The 26,440-nt window shown below is 38.7% G+C and overlaps 3 protein-coding genes across 3 annotated transcripts in view; all 3 read left to right on the forward strand.

The window, feature by feature from the left end:
• prpf6 (PRP6 pre-mRNA processing factor 6 homolog) overlaps positions 1–6,178 on the forward strand; it is a 29,338-nt gene extending 23,160 nt beyond the window's left edge. Inside the window, exons 17-21 of the mRNA XM_079801967.1 lie at positions 116–249; positions 4,799–4,890; positions 4,972–5,086; positions 5,247–5,373; positions 5,673–6,178. Of these exons, the coding sequence (XP_079658093.1) occupies positions 116–249; positions 4,799–4,890; positions 4,972–5,086; positions 5,247–5,373; positions 5,673–5,825 (621 nt within the window). The 3' untranslated portion in view covers positions 5,826–6,178. The remainder of the gene's footprint in view (positions 1–115; positions 250–4,798; positions 4,891–4,971; positions 5,087–5,246; positions 5,374–5,672) is intronic.
• Positions 6,179–7,526: 1,348 nt separating this feature from the next.
• On the forward strand, positions 7,527–12,126 carry LOC307117192 (uncharacterized protein). The gene is made up of 5 exons (XM_079801968.1): positions 7,527–8,045; positions 9,291–9,422; positions 9,620–9,676; positions 9,817–9,984; positions 11,369–12,126. Exons 1-5 carry the CDS (start codon positions 7,983–7,985, stop codon positions 11,495–11,497), a joined length of 549 nt encoding a protein of 182 aa, XP_079658094.1. The 5' UTR covers positions 7,527–7,982; the 3' UTR covers positions 11,498–12,126.
• Positions 12,127–12,237: 111 nt separating this feature from the next.
• Positions 12,238–25,815, forward strand: edem2 (ER degradation enhancer, mannosidase alpha-like 2). The gene is made up of 11 exons (XM_079802332.1): positions 12,238–12,455; positions 12,729–12,839; positions 14,840–14,879; positions 14,971–15,076; positions 15,219–15,344; positions 16,721–16,932; positions 21,632–21,773; positions 21,985–22,109; positions 22,246–22,390; positions 25,015–25,136; positions 25,232–25,815. Exons 1-11 carry the CDS (start codon positions 12,349–12,351, stop codon positions 25,685–25,687), a joined length of 1,692 nt encoding a protein of 563 aa, XP_079658458.1. The 5' UTR covers positions 12,238–12,348; the 3' UTR covers positions 25,688–25,815.
• The last annotated feature ends 625 nt before the right edge of the window (positions 25,816–26,440 follow it).

The following is a 26,440-nucleotide window of genomic DNA, read 5'->3' on the forward strand; positions in this document are numbered from 1 at the left end:
AGAGTGATGCAAAACCCAAGTCTTAATAATATTAGGAACAAACTTGGAATTTTTGTGTGAAAAATGTGTGAAAAGTGACATTGTCATAATGTGTTCTTCTAATGTGGCCGTTCAGCTGAAGAAGTGCCCTCATTCCATGTCATTATGGCTCCTTCTGTCTCGGCTGGAAGAGAAAGTTGGGCAGCTCACGCGTGCTCGAGCCATCTTGGAGAAAGCTCGCCTCAAGAATCCACAAAGTCCTGAGCTTTGGTAAGAAACCATGCCACATCATCTTGCACTTCAGTACAAAGCCAATATCAAAATCTAATTCTATTCTTTTAATTATTTACTGACTAAATTCATGTGCAGGTAGCAAAATTATAAATTCTACTATGGCAGGGCTCCAGACTGCGACTAAATGGTCGCATTTTGAGACCTTTTTTCCTACTGGTGCGACTACATTTTGTGAGAAGTTGCACCACCATGTTGCCCAACTGATAAGAGCTGTCATTTCTGTTACATTTGAGAAATATCAAATGGCAAATGAAAGTTTTTACGGAACCACACTACTCGTTTGAGCTGCGCAGAGCATTTATCAGCTCAGAGCAATACTAGACGGCACAGCGCGAGCACATAACCGGGCCGATCTCTCAATCACGCGACACTGTTACTACACAACACTGGGAGATTTTTACATTGCTCATCTCAGGGTTCGTCAACTTTTTTTAAAAGGGTGAAATTCAAGGTCTTTCAAGTGCTTAACACTTTTTCTAGCACTTCAAAGTGTTATACTATAACCAGTAGGTGGCGGCAGAGGAGCACTTATTTGACTTATTACCCATTTCCACTCATTAATATATGGAAAAAAGTAGGAAGTCACAAAGTCTCATGAAAAACAACAACTTTTCTTCAATTTGTGACTGAATTACACAGGAGGCAAGTAAAGAGTGCTCCTTTTATTATCACTTAAAGGGTTAGTTCACCCAAAATTGAAAATAAAGTCAGTAATTACTCACCCTCATGTTGTTCCAACCATGTAAGACCTTCGTTCATCTTCGGAACATAATTTAGTATATTTTTGATGAAATCTGAGAGCTGTCTCACTCCTCCATAGGCTTTCAGAGGGAATGAAATTTGATGGCCCAGAATAGTAAGTAAAAACGTCATTTAAGGAGTCCAAATGACTACAGTGGCTCTGTATTAAGTCTATAATGCGACGAAAATACTTTTTTAGCGGAAAAACAACAAAAATAACGACTTTATCCCACTATTATTGTTGTTCAATTTGAGCCTCTGACGAGAGTTCGCGGGAGTGCCACGACGCATGCGCGAGAACTGAGATTACGGCGTTCTTCTTCTACTACTACTTGTTACTGGCTGCTCACTCTTTCGGAGTAGTAAATCTCAGTTCTCGCGCATGCGTCGTGGCACTCCCGCGAACTCTCGTCAGAGGCTCAAATTGAACAACAATAATAGTGGGACAAAGGTTTCAAGTTTAATTCCCTCTGAAAGCCTATGGAGGAGTGAGACAGCTCTCAGATTTCATCAAAAATATACTAAATTGTGTTCCGAAGATGAACGAAGGTCTTACATGGTTGGAACAACATGAGGGTGAGTAATTACTGACTTTATTTTCAATTTTGGGTGAACTAACCCTTTAAGATGTCAGTGAGTTCAAATTTAGACTACTGCCACCTACTGGTATGAAGAGTTATTTCCTCTCACGCTGGTGCAAAACACACGAGTTAGTTGAACATTGGTGTTACCTTGCATCTGAACCAAACGTTTTTGACAACACATTGCAAAGACTAGTCACAGTCTTTCATTGGTGTGTCTGGGCCTTAACATTTTACATGCCTGTGCCCGGTTGCATGAAGCACCTTAAGTTTTTCCCTCAAGTATGATACTTAAGGGGCGATTTCCCCTTACCTAAGAGAATAACTTAAGGGTGTTGCATATAATCTCTTAAATGGTTCACTTAGGTAAGGGAAACATTTAAAGGGGTGGTAAACCACGATTTCACTATTCTAACTTTAGCTAGCGTGTAATGTTGCTGCTTGAGCATAAACAACATCTGCAAAGTTACAACGTTCAAAGTTTAAAGCAAAGGGAGATATTTGCTTTTAAAGAAATCCATTTCTAAGAACTACAGCAAACGGCCAGTAGGCGACTACAGACATTCCTCCAGGGTTGGTGACATCAACAGGCTCAATATTTACATAAACCCCTCCTCCGAGAATATTAAATAGGGGGGTCGGGGCGCCATTTTGTATCGCGGCGCTGTTGTGGTATAGTTAGGCTGGAGTGTTGTTGCCGCGATGCCGAGGAAACGCTGTTATATTCATCCGGATTGCAGGTCTGGGGTACTTGCTTTGTTCAGCCTTCATAGGGACAGGGGTGCGTTGCAGAGCGTTTAACATACAGCATGTTATATGCACGTGTGTATGAGACAGAAGGGAACAGGCGCGCGGGGCTCCCGCAGCACATCTCTCGGAGGAAAACTTCCATCTTCGCGAGTTCAATACCGGATTTGCACAACGTCAGCTGCGTGAGAGAAACACTGCCAGTGTGTGGATGCACGACGCGCGCGCTGCACATTTCATGGAGGAAAACTTCCACAATGTTCGCGAGTTCAATACAGGATATGCACAACGGCTTGTCCTGAAAGCTGGATTTACAAACAGAAGCTGTTTACGGGCCACAACCTGTAAGTCTGATTTATTTTTCATCGATGTGTTTTCCTGTAATAGGTTGTAGCAAGGAAGTAAACAGATGACAATGCTGTTCTGCAAACCAGTCTGTTAAATGCTCATTCATACTTAACGTTATCCGACGAACACCTAACGTTACAAACACTAACGTTAAAATCTCAACAGCGAACCTGACATTAGTGTAAATGATTCTTTGATTAGAGCTTTTATGTATTGTTTATCTTCAGGCATGCTAAACATGGTTCTGTGTGTGATTTGGCTAACTTACTAGTTAAAGCCAGTGCTTAGTGTTCGTTTTGGGTTAGTTCTTGCGACAGATATTTGGCTATAATCGTTCTAAAAATACAAAAGTTAAAGTGCCATTCAGTAGCGATCACTATAGATCCGCAGTCTTTACTCTTGAGGACTGAACAGGTTCTGCTCGATCATCTTCACTCAAATGTTCTGGGTCTGATTCGGGCTCATATGGTTTTATTGATGCCATTGTTTCTAATACTGACCAAAGCACAGCCTCCGGTAAAGGTAAAGGCGTGACGTTTCCGACAAACGTGCACTAGGCGGTTAGCGAATCACAACACACTGGGCCAGCTAACCAATCAGAGCCCATCGCGTATTTTTGAGGGACTGGCTTCATACAACCCGGAAAGCATCAGACCGTTTTACAAGGAGGGACAGAGCAGTGTAGAATAAAGGTCAAATATATGAAAAATAATGATTTTTTTTTTTTAAACGAAGCATGAACACATGTTACAGTGCACCCCACAAACACAATCAAGCCTTCAAAAGAATGTGTTTTACCACCCCTTTAAATGTTTCACGACAGCGATCCTGGATTCACATTATAAAAGTCTTGTTGCCATAGATACGCAAAACACTAACACTAATGCTGCGTTCACACCAAACATGAATAGAGCGTCAAATTCACGTCTAGTTTTACGCTTGAACTTTGAATGCATTCGCGTGTCCAAAGTGACATGGACTCGTGTAAAAGCAAGCGTTTGAAGTGAAATTGACGTCCATCCTTCCTTTTGCGCTTTTCATAGTGGTTGTGTGCGGCCGCGAAATTGAAAAATACTACTGTTGTTGTGTCCCGAAATGTAGTTTTAAGAGTTGTTCAGTCGAGAATGTAGTTGTTTAAAGCTCAAATCTGTGGTTTATTTGTAAAGATAGCGCCTATTTAAAAATGTTGAGAGATCCCGGCGATCACCGGGAATGTGTTTAAATTCACAATCTATAGCTTCGGTTCTATTATATGAAACATCTAAGTTAAAAGACATTGATGACTTGTTATAACGTCAAACGACTTCTTTAATTATGTGGGGGTTTTTTCTTCATCTCATTCAGAAATGTACGTATGACTGCAAGTGTTCAGTGTCACAGTGGTTGCGATGTGTGACGGTCAAATCGGTATTCTTGCAACAATTTTTCATCGCTATTCTTGCAACAATTTTTCATCGCTAAGATGGTCCAAAGGGTTCTCCCTATCCCTTAAAATTCTTCTTGGTTGGTTCCATAAATTCAGCCATGTCGTCTTATTTTTGTCCGCGTTACTCTTAAGGTTTACGATTTCCAAACCTTAAGTTATACTTAGGGAAATGACCGTTAAGGTTTTTAACGCTTTTTAAGGGATTATTTAAGTGAAAAAACAGCATTTAAGGGGAATTCTAAGTGTTTATGACGTTTCACTTAAAGAAACCCTTAAGGGTTTTTTTCTGCAACACCCTTAGGTTTAAGGGAAACGTAAGGGTGAACTTGTGGGAAAATTACACTTAAGGTGGTTTATGCAACCGGGCACTGGATCACAGAACATATTTAATATTTATAAGCAATGCCTTATATTTGTTAGAGTATCAGCTGCCTAGAAACAAATTACTTATACCTGCCTTTTAGTTTTCAAACTTATTAGGTGAATAGCATATTCCCTAATTGATATTCATAAGCTGAGCCCTCCTTGCAGTACCATGTGAGACATGAACTTGGATCCAACCAAGACTCGTCAGAAAAACTGCAGAACTACTTTTTGTTCAAGGCTACATACAGTTGCATTTTAATTTCTTAATAGTTTTTATGACTCACCAAAATAATAGTTGGTAATCTCAATTTTCTAGGCTGGAGTCTGTCCGACTTGAATACAGAGCGGGATTGAAAAACATCGCCAACACACTCATGGCCAAAGCCCTTCAGGAGTGTCCTAACTCTGGTAAGCCACCCCTTTCAACACCCCTAAACAGATTCATCAAGAGCACATTATCACACCTCAACACTCACTTCTTCCTGTCAGGTATCCTCTGGGCCGAAGCGGTGTTCTTGGAGGCCAGACCTCAGCGCAAGACCAAGAGTGTTGACGCTCTGAAAAAGTGTGAACATGATCCTCACGTACTTCTGGCTGTGGCCAAGTAAGACTTCTGACCAGACTCTTGCCAAAATTCTCCCAACCCTAAATTCCAGTTTGCCCACCCTCATTCCTCCTCTGTTTATTTTTTTCTTTTGATCTGCAAGAACAGGCTGACCTTTTCAGTCGCATTTACATCATATTTGTGCTTGTGTACTGTGCAGATTGTTCTGGAGCGAGAGAAAGATAACGAAGGCGAGAGAGTGGTTCCTAAGGACGGTAAAGATTGAACCAGACTTGGGCGACACCTGGGGGTTCTTCTACAAGTTTGAGCTTCAGCATGGGACAGAAGTAAGCATTCAGTCACAGTATTACGCTAATGTGTTTTATTCTCAGATCTTGCTTTTGTTATACAGGGATTGTAAATTAACCAGGTTAGGAATAAGCACTTCAGGGCATTTTTAAAGAAATGGCTTGTGCAAAAATATAAAATTCTATTGTCATTTACTCACCTGTTCCACACCTGTATAACTTCATTTCTTCTGTGGAACATAACGGAAGAGGTTGCTGTTTTCCATGCAGTTGGACTGGTAAATCCAGGTCTTATGTGAAATCTCATCTCCTTACTCTGGTGTTGTTCTCTCCGTCAGGAGCAACAGCAGGAGGTAAAGAAACGCTGCGAGAACGCAGAGCCGCGGCACGGCGAGCTGTGGTGCGCTGAATCCAAGCACATTCTCAACTGGCAGAAGAACATCGGTGAGATCCTGGTCCTCGTGGCTGCAAAGATCAAAAACACCTTCTAAACTGTGGGACTGATATCAGATTCACAAATCGGAGCATGTTTGGTTTAGCAAATATGTTGTTTTTATAGAGTCTGTGGATTTCTTTTTTTTATTATTATTATTATTATGGTCATTTTTCCACTTTTAGTGTGTTTGTCCCTCTGGAACAGTGATGATTTTCATTACACATGCTGTTAAGTTCAGGGTGTTGTAAAGTCTAGTCACACCCAGAGATATCGAGTCCATTTTCAACGTTATTTGCCGGAACGATCTGATAGGCTCGTATTCTGCTTCTCATTATGGTTGTGTGTAAATGTGCTGCTTGATTATCAGAAAATAAATGAAGTCTGATCTGTTTCAGATATCAGTGCTTATGCGATAATTACAGTGCTGTTGATTTTGCCCCAGGTTTTGTTTTGAAAAAATATCTACTTTCTAATTGTAACTTCTAGAGCTTTCAAGCTACAGCAACCAAACTTGGCACAGTCCTATAGTTTGCAGATTTTTGACTGTGGAATTGCTATATAATCAAAAACTCATATCTAACCAAGTTGTGTTCCAAATTTGAAGTAGATATCCCAAAAATTGAGGTTGCAATGAGATTTTACCAAAAATACGTGAGTTACCAAAATATGTGCTTTTTGGAAGTGACTGTTATGATGCTATAGCATTTTGTGGATGCTGAATCATGATTGGTTTTGTTTCTTGCATTTGTTTTGCATACTGAATCGTTCATCTATTTAACGGCCTGTAGATGTATTCACTGACTTACACTAATCAGGCATAACATTATGACCATACTGACAGGTGAAGTGAATAACACTGATGATCTCTTCATCACGGCACCTGTTAGTGGGTGGGATATATTAGGCAGCAAGGGAACATTTTGTCCTCAAAGTTGATGTGTTAGAAGCAGGAAAAAAGGATTTGAGCGAGTTTGACAAGGACCTAATTGTGATGGCTAGATGACTGGGTCAGAGCATCTCCAAGGCAAGCCGGTGGAGGCGGTGTGATGCTTTGGGCAATGTTCTGCTGGGAAGCCTTGCGTCCTGCCATCCATGAGGATGTTACTTTGACACACACCACCTACCTAAGCATTGTTGCTGACCGTGTACACCCTTACATGGAAACAGTATTCCCTGGTGGCTGTGGCTCTTTCAGCAGATAATGTGTCCTGACACAAAGCAAAAATGGTTTGAGAAGCATGGGTTTGAGGGGTTGACTTGGCCTCCAAATTCCCCAGATCTCAATCCAATCGAGCATCTGTGGGATGTGCTGTACAAACAAGTCTGATCCATGGAGGCTCCACCTCGTAACTTACAGGACTTAAAGGATGTGTTTTGGCAGCAAAACGGGGACCCACACATTATTAGGAATATAATGTTATGCATGATCGGTGTACGTGTTGACTATAATGTAAATTGGAAACAACAGACATTGAGCATCATAGCTACAGCAATGCAGCTCTGATGGGAAATTCTGATTGATCTATTGAGCGGATGATTATAATGCGAGTACGGTTCAGAAACACTTGTCATAGAGCCGGACCTGTGGTGTGGACAATGTTCCCCTGAAGATGACCCTGCCTACAACTTAAGCTTTGTCTGCCTTTATCTACTGGAATTTCCTTCAAGAGAATCAAATCTATTTTAAACACAAATGCAGGATGTGATGATTTTATAAGCTTGACACACAAACCACACGACCTCAATGAACTACTCTGCACATTGAAACTTGACACAATAAAAAGATCAAGGTTTTTGTCTGTCCAACAAATAAAGAGTCATTTCCTGATCACAGCCGGGTCCAGTGATAAATCAAACCCTTCAGTGCACCACTTTTATACACTGATCTCCCTCCGAAACCGAAAGAAAGGAGCAAAGTTGATTGATCGCGGAAGTTTTCTCGACTTGATCAGACTAGAGATCTGGTGAAACTCAAAGCGCGATGGCAGCAGCAGCCCGTGACGGCTGAGACACATGAGAGCCTCGCCACATTTCCTTCACCAATGCTGGAATGGACGCGGTTAAGCCTCATCAACGCGCCTCTCGCCACAGCACCGACTCAAACTAGACCAAAAGCTCGTGTAGAAGGTTGATTTTTTTTCTTTCTCTCGGTCGGACCGTTGTTGAAGTTTTCTGTGAGAAACATGTAACAGGCGTTGGACGCCGCTGGACCATGTCCACATTTCCAAGCCCTGACTGGTGCGCGCAAGAGTCCCTCTTCATCCCATGGTCAATGGTAAGATCCCTCTGCATCACTGCGACTGCATTATCTGTGTTCTGTTTCTAAGACCAAAGTCACTTGCTTGCATTACTATTAGCTACTAATCCTAGTAACAGATCAGATTCCACGTGCAGTTAAATGACTCGGATACACTACATGCTTTTCGAAGTGAAATAAAAAGTGTGTATAAATGTTTTACTTTTCTATAAAAACGTAAAAAAATTGCCCAAATTTCCCAGGAGACCAAATAGACCGTTGAAAGGCAGTAGTAGAAAAAAGAAGAAATTAGGATATTCGTCAAAGGCTTACTTTGATTTAATGTAACAACACTTTGAAATGGCTGATTATAATGTGAATCATGTGACCCCACTGGTCACAAACGAGATCTCTGACATGATCAGAGTAAACCTAAAAATACAACACTAATATAATCTCTAAATATGATGTGTATTAAATACAGTAGTTGCAGGCTTATACATTATAACATGTTTTATGGAGCTTTACCAGGCATTAGCTCTGGTCATTTGACTTCTTTATAGCTCCTAATTTATCAAAATGTATTTAAAATACATTTATTTCATATACTGTAAATCCATTAACAGACCTATTTACTGACGTATATCGCTTGAGGTTACTGATATAAATATTATAATTAAACTTTATTTGGAGTACTGCTTTATTGCACAATGCACATTTCTTAATATTAAGCCTAAAATGTGTTTTAATAGCGCTATTAGTAAGGATAGCATGATCTCTGTATAATATCAGTCTTTAAATGCAAGATATTACCTAAAGTTTACTTCCACTTTAGCGCAACAAATATACTTAAGTATATATTTAGTTTCCGGATAACTAAAGTGCATTTAGTACAACATTAGTTGTTCCAATTTAGCAGGCTTTAAAAATACCAATTTAATGTACTAAAAGTACAACTGCAGGGTATTTATATTAAGTGCATGTGTAAATGTGTTTGTTGTATGCTTAGCATAAAATAAATGTATTTCAAATACATTTTAGTATATTTATTTTTCGCTAGGGCCATGTAAAAATCAAGAGTCTGCGTTATATGATTTGTTATTGACAGTTCTGTGTAAAAAATGCATCTTTTTAAAACCTCCAGGCTTAAAGTTACCATATGAGTTGGGTAAATAATAATGAGGAATCACTTTTGGATATATTTTCAAATCTGAGGAAATTATGTTTTCTATCAATCAAAAATGATCCGGTGCAGTAGGCTATTGATTATGGTCTTGTTTTCAGTGTGTGAACAGGCCTGCTGTCTGTGTGGCTGTAATGCTGCTGCTCGCGGTGGCCCACGGTAAACGCGCTTGTGATTATTCTGTGATCATCAGTACCTACAGGGCGGTCGTCCTGGTCGAGCTCCAAAACCTGGTAAGTGTCATGATGTCAGACTAACGGACTATGCGTGTAGCTGCTGTTCTTGTTTGATCTTCTTCTAACATATTATATAAGCATACCACAGGAAGGTTTGTTATGAATACGTGGTTACTTGTTGCCCTCTTCTGGTTATCTGTAGAAGGTGAACTGACTGAATGTGTTTTAAGATGTGCTCTCTCCTCTTTCTTCAGAATCTGACTGGTCCATTTGACCTATCAAAAGAAAAGGACCACTGTCCTTCTGAGAAGGTACAGCCACCTGTACATAGCTACATGTATGTTTCCTTAATACACAATTTTGTCTTTGAAGTCTTTAGAGACAGTTGATTATTGTGAGCATTTTTCTTTTTGGTGGTGTCTTAATAATCTCTACGCTGTTTTGACGGTAGGTTCACCGCATCCTGCGAGATATCTATAATATGACCCAAATCTTCAGATGCTTGAGTGAAAGCAAGAGGCAGCAGCGGGGCAGAGCTGACAGAGGGGGGGACATGTCAAAGGTGGTGGGACAAATGGCACAGCTCATCCGAAAAAACTGCTGCAGACCCGAAAGCTTGGTATAGTATTTATTTGTTTGTCTGTTGATTGAATAATCAAAATAATGTTAATCTGAATATTAATAATCGGAAATAAACAGAGGATAACATGATCTAGAAAGTTATTTATTTATCAAAATAAAGTTAATCTGAATATTAATAATCGGAAATAAACAGAATTAATTTATTAATTTATTTAACAATAAAAATAAATGTCATATGAATAATTATAATGTGAAAAACAGTATAACAATAAAAAAAAATTAATTTATTTTTAAAAATAAAGTTAATCTGAATTATTAATCATAATCTAAAACAAACAGAAAATAATCTAGAAATTAATTTGATTAATTTGTTAGTCAGTTTGTTTATTTGTTGATTGAATAATTAAAACATTAATTTTAATCATTTATAATAATAAAAAATACATGTTTTAATTATAATATAAAATAAACAGAGGATAACATTATCTAGAAAGTTATTTATCAAAATAAAGTTATTCTGAATAATTAAAATGTGAAATAAACAGTATTTATTTATTTAACACTAAAAATAAATGTCATATGAAAAATTATAATGTGAAAAACAGTATAACTCGATATAAAATGTATTTATTTATTTATCAAAAAAGTTATTCTGAATTATTAATTATAATCTAAAACAAACAGAATATATAATCTAGAAATGAATTTGATTAATTTATTAATTTGTTAGTTAGTTTGTTTATTTGTTGATTGAATAATTAAAACATTTATTTTAATAATTTATAATATTAAATAAATAAATAAATTTATTAATTATAATATAAAATTAACAGAGGATAACATGAAATTTATTTATTTATCAAAATAAAGTTATTCTGAATAATTAAAATATGAAATAAACTGAATTTATTTATTTAACAATAAAATAAAGTTAGTCTGAATAACATCTAGAAATGTTTTTTTATTTATCAAAAAAAGTTCATCTGAATAATTCATTGTAATCTAAAACAAACAGACGGTAACAATCTAGAAATTAATTAATTAGTTTGTTTGTTTATTTGTTGATTGAGTAATTAAACATTAATCTGAACAATTATAATCCAAAATATGTATACATTTATTTATCGATATATCAAAAAATTTCATCTGAATATTTATAATCTGAAATAAACAGAGGATAACATAATCTAGAAATGTAGCTATTTATTTATGTATTTATTTATCAAAATAAAATTAATCTGAATAATTAATTATAATCTAAAACAAACAGAATGTAACATGATCTAGAAATTAATTAATTTGTTTGTTTGCTGATTTAATAATTAAAAACATTAATCTGAACATTTATTTATCAAATCAAATCATCTGAAATAAAGAGAGGATATAACATGATTTAGAATTTTTTTTTTATTACTTTGCAGGCAAACAGATGCAAAAAAGCATCTTGCAATCCAGGGAAGAAGCGGAAAGGAAGACAGCAGTGGAGAATGAAAATGATGGGAAGGCTCATAAACTGCTGGCAGAGGCTGCTGAGTGTGACGGCGTATTAAATCACAGCAAACACAGTTCAGCTCCACTCCACATTATTTAAAACAGTATGCACATTCATTTTCCCTTCAGCATTATTTATTCACTTTCAATTAAAAAAAAACTGAGATTGTGTCAAGCTCATAATCTTTCTTCTGGTTGTATACTGAATGTTTTATTTGATATCACTATATATGGTTTATGCATAGCAAGTTTAAAAGCTATTCATGTTAAACAGTTACATGCACATGTATATATGGACACTCACATCTGGTGCTGCAAATTGAGCCAAAATTACAACTGTAATAATTTAACACTGCCTACGTTATTCATGTTCTCATGGGTCTAGCTAACACTATACAATACACTCAAAATAAGCTGTCTCTGTAACTTATCTCATGTTCAGTGGATTCATCTTTTAAACCGTGTCGGGTAGAATTACTGTGTTCGAAGTTTTATTGGAAAGTGTAATGTTTTGGAAACTGTCAGGCATTTCATCATATCAATACTGCCAATATTCCAGAAACTCATTATGGACATCACTTTATCCATAATTGTGCTGCTTTGGTGCTGCTGATTTATGTCTTGTTTCGTTGATTCTTTCTTTTAGTCCTCCTTTTCTGTAAGTAGATTAAACAAATAAACACTTTTTAAAAAGACATTTAAGCTTTTGGTTTTATTCACAATCGTTTTTTTAAGAACCAAGGACTTTTATTTTAAAATGGCCGGCGTGTGCTACCTGCACGTCAGCATTCGCTCATACGCATGCGCAGTGTGTGCAGTGCACTTCCTATTGTCAGTTTGTAGTATTTGTGCGTATCCATGTCGCTTGAAAATATAGTGTTGTTTATCTCTGCTCACATCTCGTTACTTCATGCTTACTTTCCTTTTCTCCGCCGTTGTTTGCGCCACATACCTGTCTCCGAGCATCAGTCATGTTAAAGGCAAAGATTTTACTGAGCAGGAAATGTCTCATTACAGGTGAGATATGCTCAATTCATCATTCATTATTGATGTGTAATAAGTGGGTCAGATGATAGGGAAGCCGTATAGAGACAATTAATTGTTACAACTGTATAACTCGATGTCCTTTATGGTCAGGAAGGGGGTATTTGCTGTCAGTCAATCAGCTTTGCCATATGGTCAAGTGTAAACACACAAGAGTCAGCAGAAACTAGTCATAATGCCTTGAGCTGCTTTGAGGAATATTGACATGCTGCTTATATGTGTTGTTTGTTTTATTTGTCTTAACAGGGACAGAATAAAGTCAATGTTTTATCATGCTTACAACAGCTACTTAGAGAATGCATATCCTTATGATGAGTTGAGACCGCTGACCTGTGATGGACAGGACACATGGGGAAGGTATGGCCATGTTTCTATTCTTCAGTAAGACGGACAGAACACTGCCACAATGCTCTCAAACTGCTTTTAATGAGACTTCGTCAGGTAGTCACAAATATTAAAACTTGTCCATACTTATGATTATTTGTGGCCTGGCCAGCAAACAAGACAGCAATTAACCAATGAAAATACATTATATTCTCCTAAAAAGTAATTAAATAAATAGTTCTAGACAGATTTAGCTTGTATAGAAATCACAAAAAGGTGTTCTGTCAAAGTCTAAATTAAGTCCTTTCGGAAATAAAGTATAAATATTAACACACACACACACACTTCGTGGCACGGATTCAACAAGGTGCTGAAACATCCCTCTGAGGTTTTGGTCCATATTGTCATAATATCATCACACAGTTGCTGCAGATTTGTCGGCTGCTCGTCCATGATGTGAATCTCCCGCTCCAGCACATCCCAAAGCTGCTCTATTGGATTGAGACCCGTGGCCGTATTCAGAAAACATTTGATCTTAGCACTAAGAGTTCTCCTAAATAGCAGCAAAAGTTCTTAGTTAAGAGTTTTCTCTTAAAACCTATTCACAAAGCTGCTGAGACCAACTTTTACCAAGGAACAGAGAGAAGTCTTAGGGATAGTTAACCCAAATGAAAATAATTACCCCATGATTTACCCACCCTCAAGCGTCCTATAGGTGTACATGACTTTCTTCTTTCAGACAAATACAATCAGAGTTATATTAAAAAAATGTCCTGGCTCTTCCGAGCATTATAATGGCAGTGAAAGGCAGCACAAAATTTTAAGTCCAAAAAAGTGCATCCATCCATCATAAACATACTCCATACGGCTCCATGGGGTTAATACAGACCTTCTGAAGTGAATCGATGGGTTTTTGTAAGAAGAATATCCATATTTAACACGTAATAAAGTAAAATATCTAGCTTCCGGCGGACCGCTTTGCGTATTCAGCTTACACAGAAAGTGTAACGCCTATAACAGTTCAAAACGCTTACGCTAAGTCCCACGTCATCGTCGCGCCAGTTACGCTTTTTCCGTAAGTTGAAAAATTTTCATAGAACATATACTGAGTAATAATAATGAACTACATGTACTTACTATAGGGTCAGGGTCATGGGCGTCGAAGCAAAAAAAATGTGGGTGGGTCCTCTCTCAGAAAGTTTTTACTGGAGTAGATGCCATTTACATTAAGTACAAATATATCGCCTTGTTTGCTAAACGTCTGGTTGGACAAGACAAGATTACGGAAATCATCATATCTTTGACAGCGGCAATAGTGTAGGGTTAAGACGCATGGCATCAAGTTTTGATGCAAATCGACCCGCGGTTCGAATCCACCTTTTGCCGAACTCACTCTACTCCCTTTACCCATCACATATCAAATCAGAAAGGTATTTGTTTTCCAAAAAAATTTAGAAAATATTAGAAAAGTGGAAATAAAGCGTTTAATAATAAGTGTTTATCGGTTAGGGGGTCGGTAAACAGACGTGCTGAGTTACAGACGGTAAAAGTGAGTGGGTCCAATATCATTGGTCGTAAAAAGCGGTTACACATACAATGGTTGCGACGCCCATGGTCAGGGTTAGGTTTAGGGTTTGGTTTAGGGTTAGTTGCATGTAATTAAGCACAATTTATAGTAATTACTTCATTAATACATAATTAATACATTCAACATGTGTAACAAAGACACTGTAAAGTAAAGTGTTATCAGATGTTTTAACTCTGAGATCAGTTTAAGTTTTGTTTCACAGAATTACAATGTACAGCAATTATTTATTTTTTTCTCTCTTTCATTTTTATTGAACTTTGTCAGTGTAAAATTCTCACTTACATTCAATTTGGCCCAAAATACTTCTGGGAAAGTAGGTGCAGTTTTTTCTTTTATTTCAGTCATATTGAGCAAAAGCCTTTGTATGTAATATATTATCTTTCATTGTGAAACATTATTCAGAAGTAATTTGCTGTCATTATAACATCTCTTATTTTTTCTTCAGTTTTTCCCTCACACTCATTGATGCTCTGGACACATTGCTGGTATGAAATTATATTCAACAAGATTCTTCCATGCTAAACAGGGGTTTTATTTAGTTCAAATGCAGATAATGTTTTTTCTTCTTGATCACAGGTGTTGGGAAACCACACAGAGTTCCAGCGCGTGGCCACTCTGCTTCAGGACACGGTTGATTTTGACACGGATGTAAATGCATCTGTGTTTGAGACGAATATACGAGGTAAGGAGTCCTATATAAATGTATATGTGTCATTTATCTTTATTTATCCTGTAATACGGGATTGTAATCATTGGCATTCAGTGAGATTCTCCACTGTATCTGTTTATAATCTGGTCACTTGATGAAATGTATTTCTCTGCAGTGGTCGGTGGGCTTCTCTCGGCCCATCTGCTTTCCAAGCGTGCTGGGATGGAGGTGGAGGAGGGCTGGCCCTGCTCTGGACCCCTCCTGCGCATGGCAGAGGAAGCCGCCCGCAAACTGCTGCCTGGTGAGGGAGCTAATGTATACTTTAAAACCATATTCAAAACTAATAGTGACTACATTAGTATCTGAAACATATTTAGCATGAACCGTTTGTTGCATTTGTCATTGCACAAAATGGCATGAAATTAATTTGGAATAGGCTTTTCTTCCCTGTTGTGACAAATCCGAGTAAAACAGCTTCTCGAACCAGACAAAATGTAGGGCGGGACTTGATTTTGTCCATTAGGGATTTAATGGATGGTTGTGGTTTGCTATTGGTGGATCTCATGTGAGTGACAGGTTGCCCCGCCCTCACGCCAGGAAACACATCATCAGAGAAGAGAAGAGATGTTGCTGCAAGAAGGAGGGGAAGATATTTTGATTAAAGATTACGAGTACACATGTATTTAAAGCTAAAATCATGATGTGCATGAATAAATTAGTTATAATAATTACTGCAATATTCCATAAAAAAAAAAGAAAAAGAATTGTCAAATTCAATTTCATTGGGACTTTAATGACAATGTTGTTATCGTTAACTAAAACTATTGAAAAATAGTTTTTATTAATTAAAATAAAGCTAAAATAAAATATAAATATTAGATGAAAATCTTTAAACTTAAAAAAATAAATAAAATGGCCTTAGTTCACTAGTAAACTAGTAAACAAAATAACTAGTTTAAGTTCAAGTCCTAAATTACTAAAACTTAGAAAATATAGAAATATTTAAAAAACTAATACACTAATAAAAATGACAGACACAGCAAAATAACTCAAATTAAAATAAAAACTTAAATATAAAAATAAAAGTTAATTCATAATATTAACAAATACTATAATAGTATATAAATAATATGAAAATAACTGATTAATTTGTGCATATGTTTTTTATGATTATCTTAACTAAAAAGCTACATCATACATAACATTCATCAATAGTTTAGCATGCTATTAGTTTTCACAGAAAACAAAGACTGAATTGGCTTACTGTTATTTATTTAGAAAAGCATGTAGTTTTAAGCATTAGCTAAGCAAGTATCCCAGTATTGGGACATAAAATTGCATCTTTCTTAATTGTGTGAGCAATATTTGCCCAAGAGGCATGCATGGATACATCCAAAACTCACCTTTGATGTACTATTTTTAATGCAATGCACTAATCCTATTCTGGCATGCTGTATAGTATGTGAATTAGGATTCAGAAATACTGTACTAATATAAAAGATATTGTTAGAATTTAACTTTTAGGTAGACTATCAATATATCAATATTCTCAATCATCAGTCGATGTCCACCCCTGTGATGTGTGAAGCCCTAGAAATAAGATAATATTAACAGATATATTATAATCATGATAATTGAATAATGCTATCAGTTTTTGTATATCCTGTCCCTTCTCAGCTTTCCAGACCCCCACCGGGATGCCATATGGCACGGTGAACCTTCTGAGGGGGGTGAACCCCACTGAGACCCCCGTCACCTGCACTGCTGGAGTGGGCACCTTCATCCTGGAGTTCTCCACCCTCAGCCGGCTGACTGGAGACCCTGTGTTTGAGAACGTGGCTCGCAAAGCTCTTAAGGCTTTATGGAGAACACGCTCAGATATTGGCCTGGTAAGAGCTTTTTATCCCCAATCAAGCTGTTTGTAGGACAGCGTTGTGCATATCTAAGGCTGCGTTCACACTGCAGGCTGAAACGACCCAATTCCGATTTTTTTGCCCTTATGCGACCTGTATCTGATCTTTTCATGACAGTCTGAACGACACAGATCCGATCTTTTCAAATGCGACCCAGGCCACTTGGGTATGTGGTCCAAATCCGATACATATCCGATCTTTTGAAATGCGTCTTCAGTCTGAACTGCCAGGTCACATGTATCCGACCCGCACGTCGTTGATACGCGACAAACGTCATCATTGTACGTTGAAGTAGGCGGGAATGAGAAGATAAACAACTATAAATAAAAGAAGTACGCACCTGTTGCTAGCCAATACACTCCAACTCCAACGCGTTTCTGCACTGTTATGGGCCGCCGCAGACGTGTCTCTTCCCGTGACAAAGTTAGTTGAAGGCGCTCACAAACATAATTGAAGGTGGATCTGGTCATTCTGAAGTTACTGACGAATTCGGTATCAGTAAAGCCACTCACATCAGTATCCCACCACTCCTGGCTGCGACTCCGCACACACACGTTTCTCTGTACCGACGTTGCTACCACTGCTCCACAAAACGCCATGGCAAAAAACCTTGCTCTCCTCTTTTTTAATTTTCTTCTTAACATGAGAAGGTTGTAATGGTGCTGGCTCCGTTGCGAAAATAACTTTAATAAAGCTAAACAAACTCCAATGCTGACACCCATATTTGGCTACTTCCGTAAGCAACAAGTGACGTCGTTGACCGTTGAGTACTCTTCTGCGCATGCGGGTCACTTCTGGGTCATTTCACGTTCACACAGGAGATCACAAAAGGTCGCATTTAATTGGAAATGTGAACGGCCTTGCAAAAAAATCGCATTTTTTCGAAAAATCGGAATTGAGCATTAAGCCCTGCAGTGTGAACACATCCTAAAAGTCTTTGGTTTTAAAGGGATAGTTCACCCAAACATGAAAATTCTCTCATCATTTAGGGGCTTTCACACCACATAGCTATAGAAGCTCAGTTATATGAACTAGCCCCAGGGCGGTCACCTGAGAACTAAATGTTTGCCTAGGGCCATTTTCCTGGTTGCATTGACACCGGCAGGGGTGCACTATGGGAAGAAGGCAAGCCGGCGGAGGCAGTGATGCTTTGGGCAATGTTCTGCTGGGAAACCTTGGGTCCTGCCATCCAAGTGGATGTTACTTTGACACACACCACCCGCCTAAGCATTGCTGCTGACCATGCACACCCTTTCATGGAAACGGTATTCCCTGGTGGCTGTGGCTCTTTCAGCAGATAATGTGTCCTGCCACAAAGCAAAAATGGTTCAGGAATGGTTTGAGGAGCACAATGAGTTTGAGGTGTTGACTTGGTCTCCAAATTCCCCAGATCTCAATCCAATCGAGCATCTGTTGGATGTGCTGAACAAACAAGTCCGATCCATGAGGCCCCACCTCGCAACCTAAAGGATTTAAAGGATCTGCTGCTAAAATCTTGGTGCCAAATACCACAGCACACCTTCAGGGGTCTAGTGGAGTCCATGCCTCGACGGGTCAGGGCTGTTTTGGCAGCAAAAGGGGGACCAACACAATATTAGGAAGGTGATCATAATGCTATGCCTGATCGGTGTATGAATGTAATGCGTCATGAATGACCCGCCCCGTCCCCAACAGTCCTACTGACCACCCTCAGTAGTAGTTAAACCAACCAGAAATGTCTCTTCTGGAATGCTTTGACCAAATGCCTCTAATAACATTAATATTTATGTTTTAGCGGCTGCTTTCTTACCAGAGAGTTAATCGGTTTAACAGCAATTACTAGGACAGGATGCCGGCTGACTAAAAAGGCAAAATCTCTGTTTATGTTGTTTCTCTATGTGATTCCACTTCTGTTGTTTACAACCAATTATCCTTGAGTTCACTGAAAACAGATTGCCATCCCAATCCCTGTTTTCTTTTTTGGGGATTAAGTATTGTACAGATCCATAAAGCTTTCAGAGATCCAAATCTGATTTAAATGTACAGTTTAGCATTTTGAATCTCAACATATTTGCAAGCTGATTTAAAAGGGTCATATACTGTACGTCTTGTTTTTATTTATTTCTATTCGTCATTTAATTTATAAAATTCTGATCAGTTTCCAACCTCTCTCTGACCCTGAGAATTAAGTGGGGCTTTAAGACCACAATGTAAACCCTCTTTGCATGTGAAACGAGGAGCATTGTTTTTCACACACGTGCAACTCACACACGTGCAAACATTTTTTATATGACCCCGGCGATCCTACACAGCATGGGATTTAATTTAAAGTAATTTCCAGGTCTAGATAAGAAAAATATTTCCAGACAATTTCCCTGTTCTGTTTTTATTTCTAAAATATGAAATTGAGAAATTCTAAAAATACATGTATCATACAAACAAAGTGTTAGTGCAGCTAAATGTTTAGTGATCGTTCAATGTAAAGTCATGCTGTTTGGCGTATTGAGTACACCAAACAGCGAGTATACACAAATTGAGTATTTTAAAGCGCCTCTATTATGTTATATTAAAGGTTCCAAATTCTGTTTTGGAAGTCTGTCAGGTTTACATGCATCCAAGGTCAAAAACACTTTAATGTTCTCATATACATTGCAGCATCATCTTTTTTCTCACTAAAATGGTTCACTAAATGATTCAGTCTCTAAATCCCTCCTTTCTGAGAGACTACTCTGCTCTGATTGGTCAGATTGCTCAGTCTGTTTGATTGGTGTGCTCTTCTCTGATTGGTCAGATGGCCCAGTTTGTTGTGATTGGTCTACCACTAATAACACGTGTCAGAAACATCCATTGCCATATCTGAATTCCAGCTCTGGATCTTCCTCAGCACTTGACACACAGTGATATGAAACGGATCGATGGCGTTGTTTTTACCATTTCCATTTGAGCGCCGAGTTCTCATCCTTTGGGAGTGCATTAAAGTGGATTTGCTTTTCTTCTCAACATGTTGATAACACGAACCAAGCTCTTCAAGCTCTTCTATTCACAAGCATCTACACACACCTAAAGGATTATTAGGAACACCTGTTCAATTTCTCATTAATGCAATTATCTAATCAACCAATCACATGGCAGTTGCTTCAATGCATTTAGGGGTGTGGTCCTGGTCAAGACAATCTCCTGAACTCCAAACTGAATGTCAGAATGGGAAAGAAAGGTGATTTAAGCAATTTTGAGCGTGGCATGGTTGTTGGTGCCAGACGGGCCGGTCTGAGTATTTCACAATCTGCTCAGTTACTGGGATTTTCACGCACAACCATTTCTAGGGTTTACAAAGAATGCTGTGAAAAGGGAAAAACATCCAGTATGCGGCAATCCTGTGGGTGAAAATGCCTTGTTGATGCTAGAGGTCAGAGGAGAATGGGCCGACTGATTCAAGCTGATAGAAGAGCAACTTTTACTCATTACAACCGAGGTATGCAGCAATGCATTTGTGAAGCCACAACACGCACAACCTTGAGGCGGATGGGCTACAACAGCAGAAGACCCCACCGGGTACCACTCATCTCCACTACAAATAGGAAAAAGACGCTACAATTTGCACGAGCTCACCTAAATTGGACAGTTGAAGACTGGAAAAATGTTGCCTGGTCTGATGAGTCTCGATTTCTGTTGAGACATTCAGATGGTAGAGTCAGAATTTGGCGTAAACAGAATGAGAACATGGATCCATCATGCCTTGTTACCACTGTGCAGGCTGGTGGTGGTGGTGTAATGGTGTGGGGGATGTTTTCTTGGCACACTTTAGGCCCCTTAGTGCCAATTGGGCATCGTTTAAATGCCACGGCCTACCTGAGCATTGTTTCTGACCATGTCCATCCCTTTATGACCACCATGTACCCATCCTCTGATGGCTACTTCCAGCAGGATAATGCACCATGTCACAAAGCTCGAATCATTTAAAATTGGTTTCTTGAACATGACAATGAGTTCACTGGACTAAAATGGCCCCCACAGTCACCAGATCTCAACCCAATAGAGCATCTTTGGGATGTGGTGGAACGGGAGCTTCGTGCCCTGGATGTGCATCCCACAAATCTCCATCAACTGCAAGATGCTATCCTATCAATATGGGCCAACATTTCTAAAGAATGCTTTCAGCACCTTGTGGAATCAATGCCACGTAGAATTAAGGCAGTTCTGAAGGCGAAAGGGGGTCAAACACAGTATTAGTCTGGTGTTCCTAATAATCCTTTAGTGAGTGTATATTACACTACACGAAAGGCAGTATCCAAAGAAGCATAATAGAGACTTTGGAGTGATAATGCCTGATAATTATTATTATTATGCTGAATAGCATATCCTACCATTATTTTTTTAAATAACATTTCAGTTACATCAGTTACAATTTTAAAACGTATAATATAAATTTCAAATGTTTTCAGTCAGTGAATGTGTGAAAGCATATCAAATGTAATTTGCAGTTTTCATTACAGTTTTAATAACTCGTCTTTGTTTGGTGTTAATTGATGTGTATGAGCTACAGTGCCTAGCTACAATATTCCAGCAATTATAATCACATACGTAGTCAGAATGTTGGCTTTAAAACCATTTATCTCTTGTTAAATATGGTGTGTAAAATTGATAGAGACATTTGGAAAAATATGGCTCCAGCATTCAGTGTTCCTGATCTTTTTAGGTGGGCAACCATATAGATGTCATCACTTCTAAGTGGGTGGCTCAGGACGCAGGGATCGGGGCAGGAGTGGACTCGTACTTCGAGTATCTCGTAAAGGGGGCCATCCTGCTGCAGGACGAGGAGCTGCTGGCAATGTTTCACGGTAAACACTGACTAATTAATAAAGCAGCTATATTACACAAGCATTGTACAATGGGCTACATTTTACAAGAAAATACTATTTCAGTCTTTCTACCTCAAAATTATATGATATATAACAATGTTTCATTCAATGTTACTTACGTGTATGTGCAATTGATTACCCTTATCTTGCTTACACAAAAGCATTATCAACTTTCAAATGTGTGTTGCAGAATTTGATAAGTCCATAAAGAACTACACTAAGTTTGATGATTGGTATCTGTGGGTGCAGATGCATAAAGGAACAGTATCAATGCCTGTGTTTCAGTCTCTGGAGGCGTTCTGGCCTGGACTGCAGGTGAGAAAGCAGATCTTTCACCATACACTAGTCCAATATGTCAATGGAAAGACATCATTTTCTATATATACTGTGTGTATATAATATATCAGATTCTGTGGTGCCTAATAATGTACATGTGTTTATTTAATATCAGAGTTTGATAGGTGATATTTCCAGTGCCACAAAGACGTTCCACAACTACTACAGTGTTTGGCGTCAGTTTGGAGGCCTCCCAGAGTTCTACAGCATTCCTCAAGGTTACACAGTGGACAAACGCGAGGGCTACCCTCTGCGGCCAGGTATCTATAAAACACACCGCACAAGCCAGAAATGCACACATGTAAAGCCCTCAAATCATAGATTAGTTGAAATTTTTGACCCGGAAGACATTCCTGAACTTTTCTTAAAAACACACAGTTTGTAATAAATAAAAGTTTTGTAAATGGATATACAATTATTAAAAAAAAAAAAAAAAAAACTATATATATATATATACAGTGAGGAAATTAAGTATTTGAATCTAAAAAAAAAAAAATCCAGAAATCACAATGTATGATTTTGTAACTATTTATTTGTATGATACAGCTGCAAATAAGAATTTGAACACCTGATAAAATCAATGTTAATATTTGGTACAGTAGCCTTTGTTTGCAATTACAGAGGTCAAACGTTTCCTGTAGTTTTTCACCAGGTTTGCACTGCCGGAGGGATTTTGGCCCACTCCTCCACACAGATCTTCTCTAGATCAGTCAGGTTTCTGGCCTGTCGCTGAGAAACACAGAGTTTGAGCTCCCTCCTAAGATTCTCTATTGAGTTTAGGTCTGGAGACTGGCTAGGCCACGCCAGAACCTTGATATGCTTCTTACAGAGCCACTCCTTGGTTATCCTGGCTGTGTGCTTCGGGTCATTGTCATGTTGGAAGACCCAGCCTCGACCCATCTTCAATGCTCTAACTGAGGGAAGGAGGTTGTTCCCCAAAATCTCGCTATACATGGCCCCGGTCATCCTCTCCTTAATACAGTGCAGTCGCCCTGTCCCATGTGCAGAAAAACACCCCCAAAGCATGATGCTACCACCCCCATGCTTCACAGTAGGGATGGTGTTCTTGGGATGGTACTCATTATTCTTCTTCCTCCAAACACGTTTAGTGGAATTATGACCAAAAAGTTCTATTTTGGTCTGACCTTTTGGTCATGACTTTCTCCCATGACTCCTCTGGATCTTCCAAAAGGTCATTGGCAAACTTAAGATGGGCCTGGACATGTGCTGGTTTAAGCAGGGGAACCTTCCGTGCCATGCATGATTTCAAACCATGACATCTTAGTGTATTACCAACAGTAACCTTGGAAACGGTGGTCCCAGCTCTTTTCAGGTCATTGACCAGCTCCTCCCGTGTAGTTCTGGGCTGATTTCTCACCTTTCTTAGGATCATTGAGACCCCACGAGGTGAGATCTTGCATGGAGCCCCAGTCCGAGGGAGATTGACAGTCATGTTTAGCTTCTTCCATTTTCTAATGATTGCTCCAACAGTGGACCTTTTTTCACCAAGCTTCTTGGCAATTTCCCCGTAGCCCTTTCCAGCCTTGTGGAGGTGTACAATTTTGTCTCTAGTGTCTTTGGACAGCTCTTTGGTCTTGGCCATGTTAGTAGTTGGATTCTTACTGATTGTATGGGGTGGACAGGTGTCTTTATGCAGCTAACGACCTCAAACAGGTGCATCTAATTTAGGATAATAAATGGAGTGGAGGTGGACATTTTAAAGGCAGACTAACAGGTCTTTGAGGGTCAGAATTCTAGCTGATAGACAGGTGTTCAAATACTTATTTGCAGCTGTATCATACAAATAAATAGTTAAAAAATCATAGATTGTGATTTCTGGATTTTTTTTTTTAGATTGTCTCTCACAGTGGACATGCACCTACGATGACAATTTCAGACCCCTCCATGATATCCAAGTGGGAGAACTTGCAAAATAGCAGGGTGTTCAAATACTTATTTCCCTCACTATATATATAAAAATATATATATATAATCTCATTTTTGCATTCTGGGTCCATGTTGACCCGGATATCATCTGTAGCTTTAGAAGTGATTTGATGCCCTTTTTCCATCTCTGAATTTTAGATCTATTTCACATATCTCTCACACTTTTAGAGCTAAATTATGTTGATAAACATGACAATGCATGCACAGACGCTATACAGCAAATGTAAATGACATAAATCATAAACAATATCAAATGAACTACTGCCTAGAAGGTGCACAGTCAATATTTCACTCTGCTGAAACATTGATAAATCAATGCAGCATGTACATTTGATCATATTTTATCATAATAAAAGTATTTTATATAATATTTACACTACCGTTTTAATGTTTGGGGTCAGTAGGATTTTTAAATGTCTCTTATTCTCACTACGGCTGCATTTATTTGATCAAAAATACAGTAAAACTAATTACAATTCAAAATAACAATTTTCTATTGTAATATACATTAAAATGTCATTTATTCCTGTGATCAAAGCTGAATTTTCAGCATCTCTACTCCAGTCTTCAGTGTCACATGATCCTTCAGAAATCATTCTAATATGATGATCTAATGCTCAAGAAACATTTATGATTATTGTCAATGTTGAAAAGAGTTGTGCGGCTTCATATTTTTGTGGATAAATGTGACAGTTGATCAATTTAATGTATCCTTGCTGAATAAAAGTTGGTGTAAATGTAGGTTTCATAAATTTAGGAAACTCGCTCCTGCATTTAAACACGGTTGCCACTCCTGAAACTATACTATGTGTAGAGTATTTCAGCCTTGAGCAACCGGTGAGAACACTTTAGCAATGGCTTTGCTAATAACGGGCATGTTGGCAGCATTTTTCTGTTCAATCTGTATTGATTCATTTGTATGAATTGTGTTGTACAGAGTTGATCGAGAGCGCCATGTATCTGTATAAGGCCACCGGTGACCCGGCATTCATGCAGCTTGGCCGGGATGCAGTCGAGTCGATTGACAAAATCAGCCGGGTGAACTGTGGTTTTGCCACTGTGAGTGTCTCAAAATGAGCTTTAAAGCTTGAGCAATGTTGAGACTGAAACCGGCACAGTCTCTAAACATACTCCTCTTTTTATTTCTGCCAAAGGTGAAGGACGTAAGGGACCACAAGTTGGACAACCGCATGGAGTCCTTCTTCCTGGCCGAGACCATTAAATACCTCTACCTCCTCTTCGATCCTGAAAACTTCCTTCATAACACGGGCACTGAGTTTGAGCTCGGTGGCCTGCAGGGGGACTGCGTACTCAGCGCGGGGGGTTACATATTTAACACGGAGGCTCACCCGCTCGACCCCGCCGCGCTCCACTGCTGCAGCCGATACCAGGACGAGCACAGGGAACTACAGGACATACTACTCAGCTTCTCACAACCACTCAGGCCTCCCACGGACCAATCAGAGGAGACGCCAGGGGACCAGGATGCCCCAGAGAGCATTGCACTGAAGCCAGGAGAGAGACGAAAACCTCCTGCGCTCTCCTGCCCTGTGCAGCCGTTCAGTGCCAAACTGGCTGTCATGGGTCAAGTCTTCTCGGACAACTCTTAAACAGACTGTCTTACGGCGAACAATGTGTAAACAAATTATGTTTGTAATTTAACTTTGGAGAGATTAAATGTTTTCTAAAAATGTGTGGATTTTTCTCCACCCTTTTTATTAAAAGGTTTTAGACGACAACAGTGTTGGTGTTCAGTACCATTATTGTAACTAGAAAGTAAAGTTTGTTGGGACAAACTTTGATGTTGGCTTGACAAAGCCGTATGAAAGTGTAAAGAAAGAAAATACCTTGTTAGCATGAATTAGCATGTTTTGACAGGTTGTTAGCATGAATTAGCATGTTTTGACAGGTTGTTGGCATGTTGTTAACATGTTTTATCACATTGATAACCTGAATCAACATGTTGCTAGCATGAATTAGCATGTTGTAAGCATGATTTAACATGTTGCTAGCATGTTTGAACACGCTGCTGGTATGAATTAGCATTTTTCAAGAATGTTTTAAAGGTGCAGTGTGTAAGGGTTAGGGTTAACCCCTCTCTTTCGAAGCACATAGAGAAGCTACGGTGGCCGACACAGGACAAAGAGGTCATCGTCTGAGACAACAGAGAGTAGCTAGCACTCTGTAGAGCAGTTTGTCCATTTAGGGCTACTGTAGAAACATGACGACGCAAAATGGTGACCACTGTAAGGGCACCCATGGTGTATGGAGCTAGAAATGACTCATTCTAAGGTAATAAAAATACAACGGTTCATTAAGGAAGGTCTTTATACACCACTGAAGTACACATAGTGATGTATATT

This window comes from Gobio gobio (genome assembly GCF_949357685.1).
Source record: "Gobio gobio genome assembly, chromosome: 21".
Classification (NCBI taxonomy): domain Eukaryota; kingdom Metazoa; phylum Chordata; class Actinopteri; order Cypriniformes; family Gobionidae; genus Gobio; species Gobio gobio.

Bases quoted from the DNA above. Each gene is read 5' to 3' on its own strand.
- LOC307117192 (XM_079801968.1), top strand. From the start codon at position 7,983: ATGTCCACATTTCCAAGCCCTGACTGGTGCGCGCAAGAGTCCCTCTTC. The intron at 9,677-9,816 runs GTACAGCCACCT...TTTTGACGGTAG, and splicing joins ACCACTGTCCTTCTGAGAAG to GTTCACCGCATCCTGCGAGA. The intron at 9,985-11,368 runs GTATAGTATTTA...ATTACTTTGCAG, and splicing joins GCTGCAGACCCGAAAGCTTG to GCAAACAGATGCAAAAAAGC.
- edem2 (XM_079802332.1), top strand. From the start codon at position 12,349: ATGCTTACTTTCCTTTTCTCCGCCGTTGTTTGCGCCACATACCTGTCT. The intron at 15,345-16,720 runs GTGAGGGAGCTA...GTCCCTTCTCAG, and splicing joins CGCCCGCAAACTGCTGCCTG to CTTTCCAGACCCCCACCGGG. The intron at 16,933-21,631 runs GTAAGAGCTTTT...TGATCTTTTTAG, and splicing joins CACGCTCAGATATTGGCCTG to GTGGGCAACCATATAGATGT.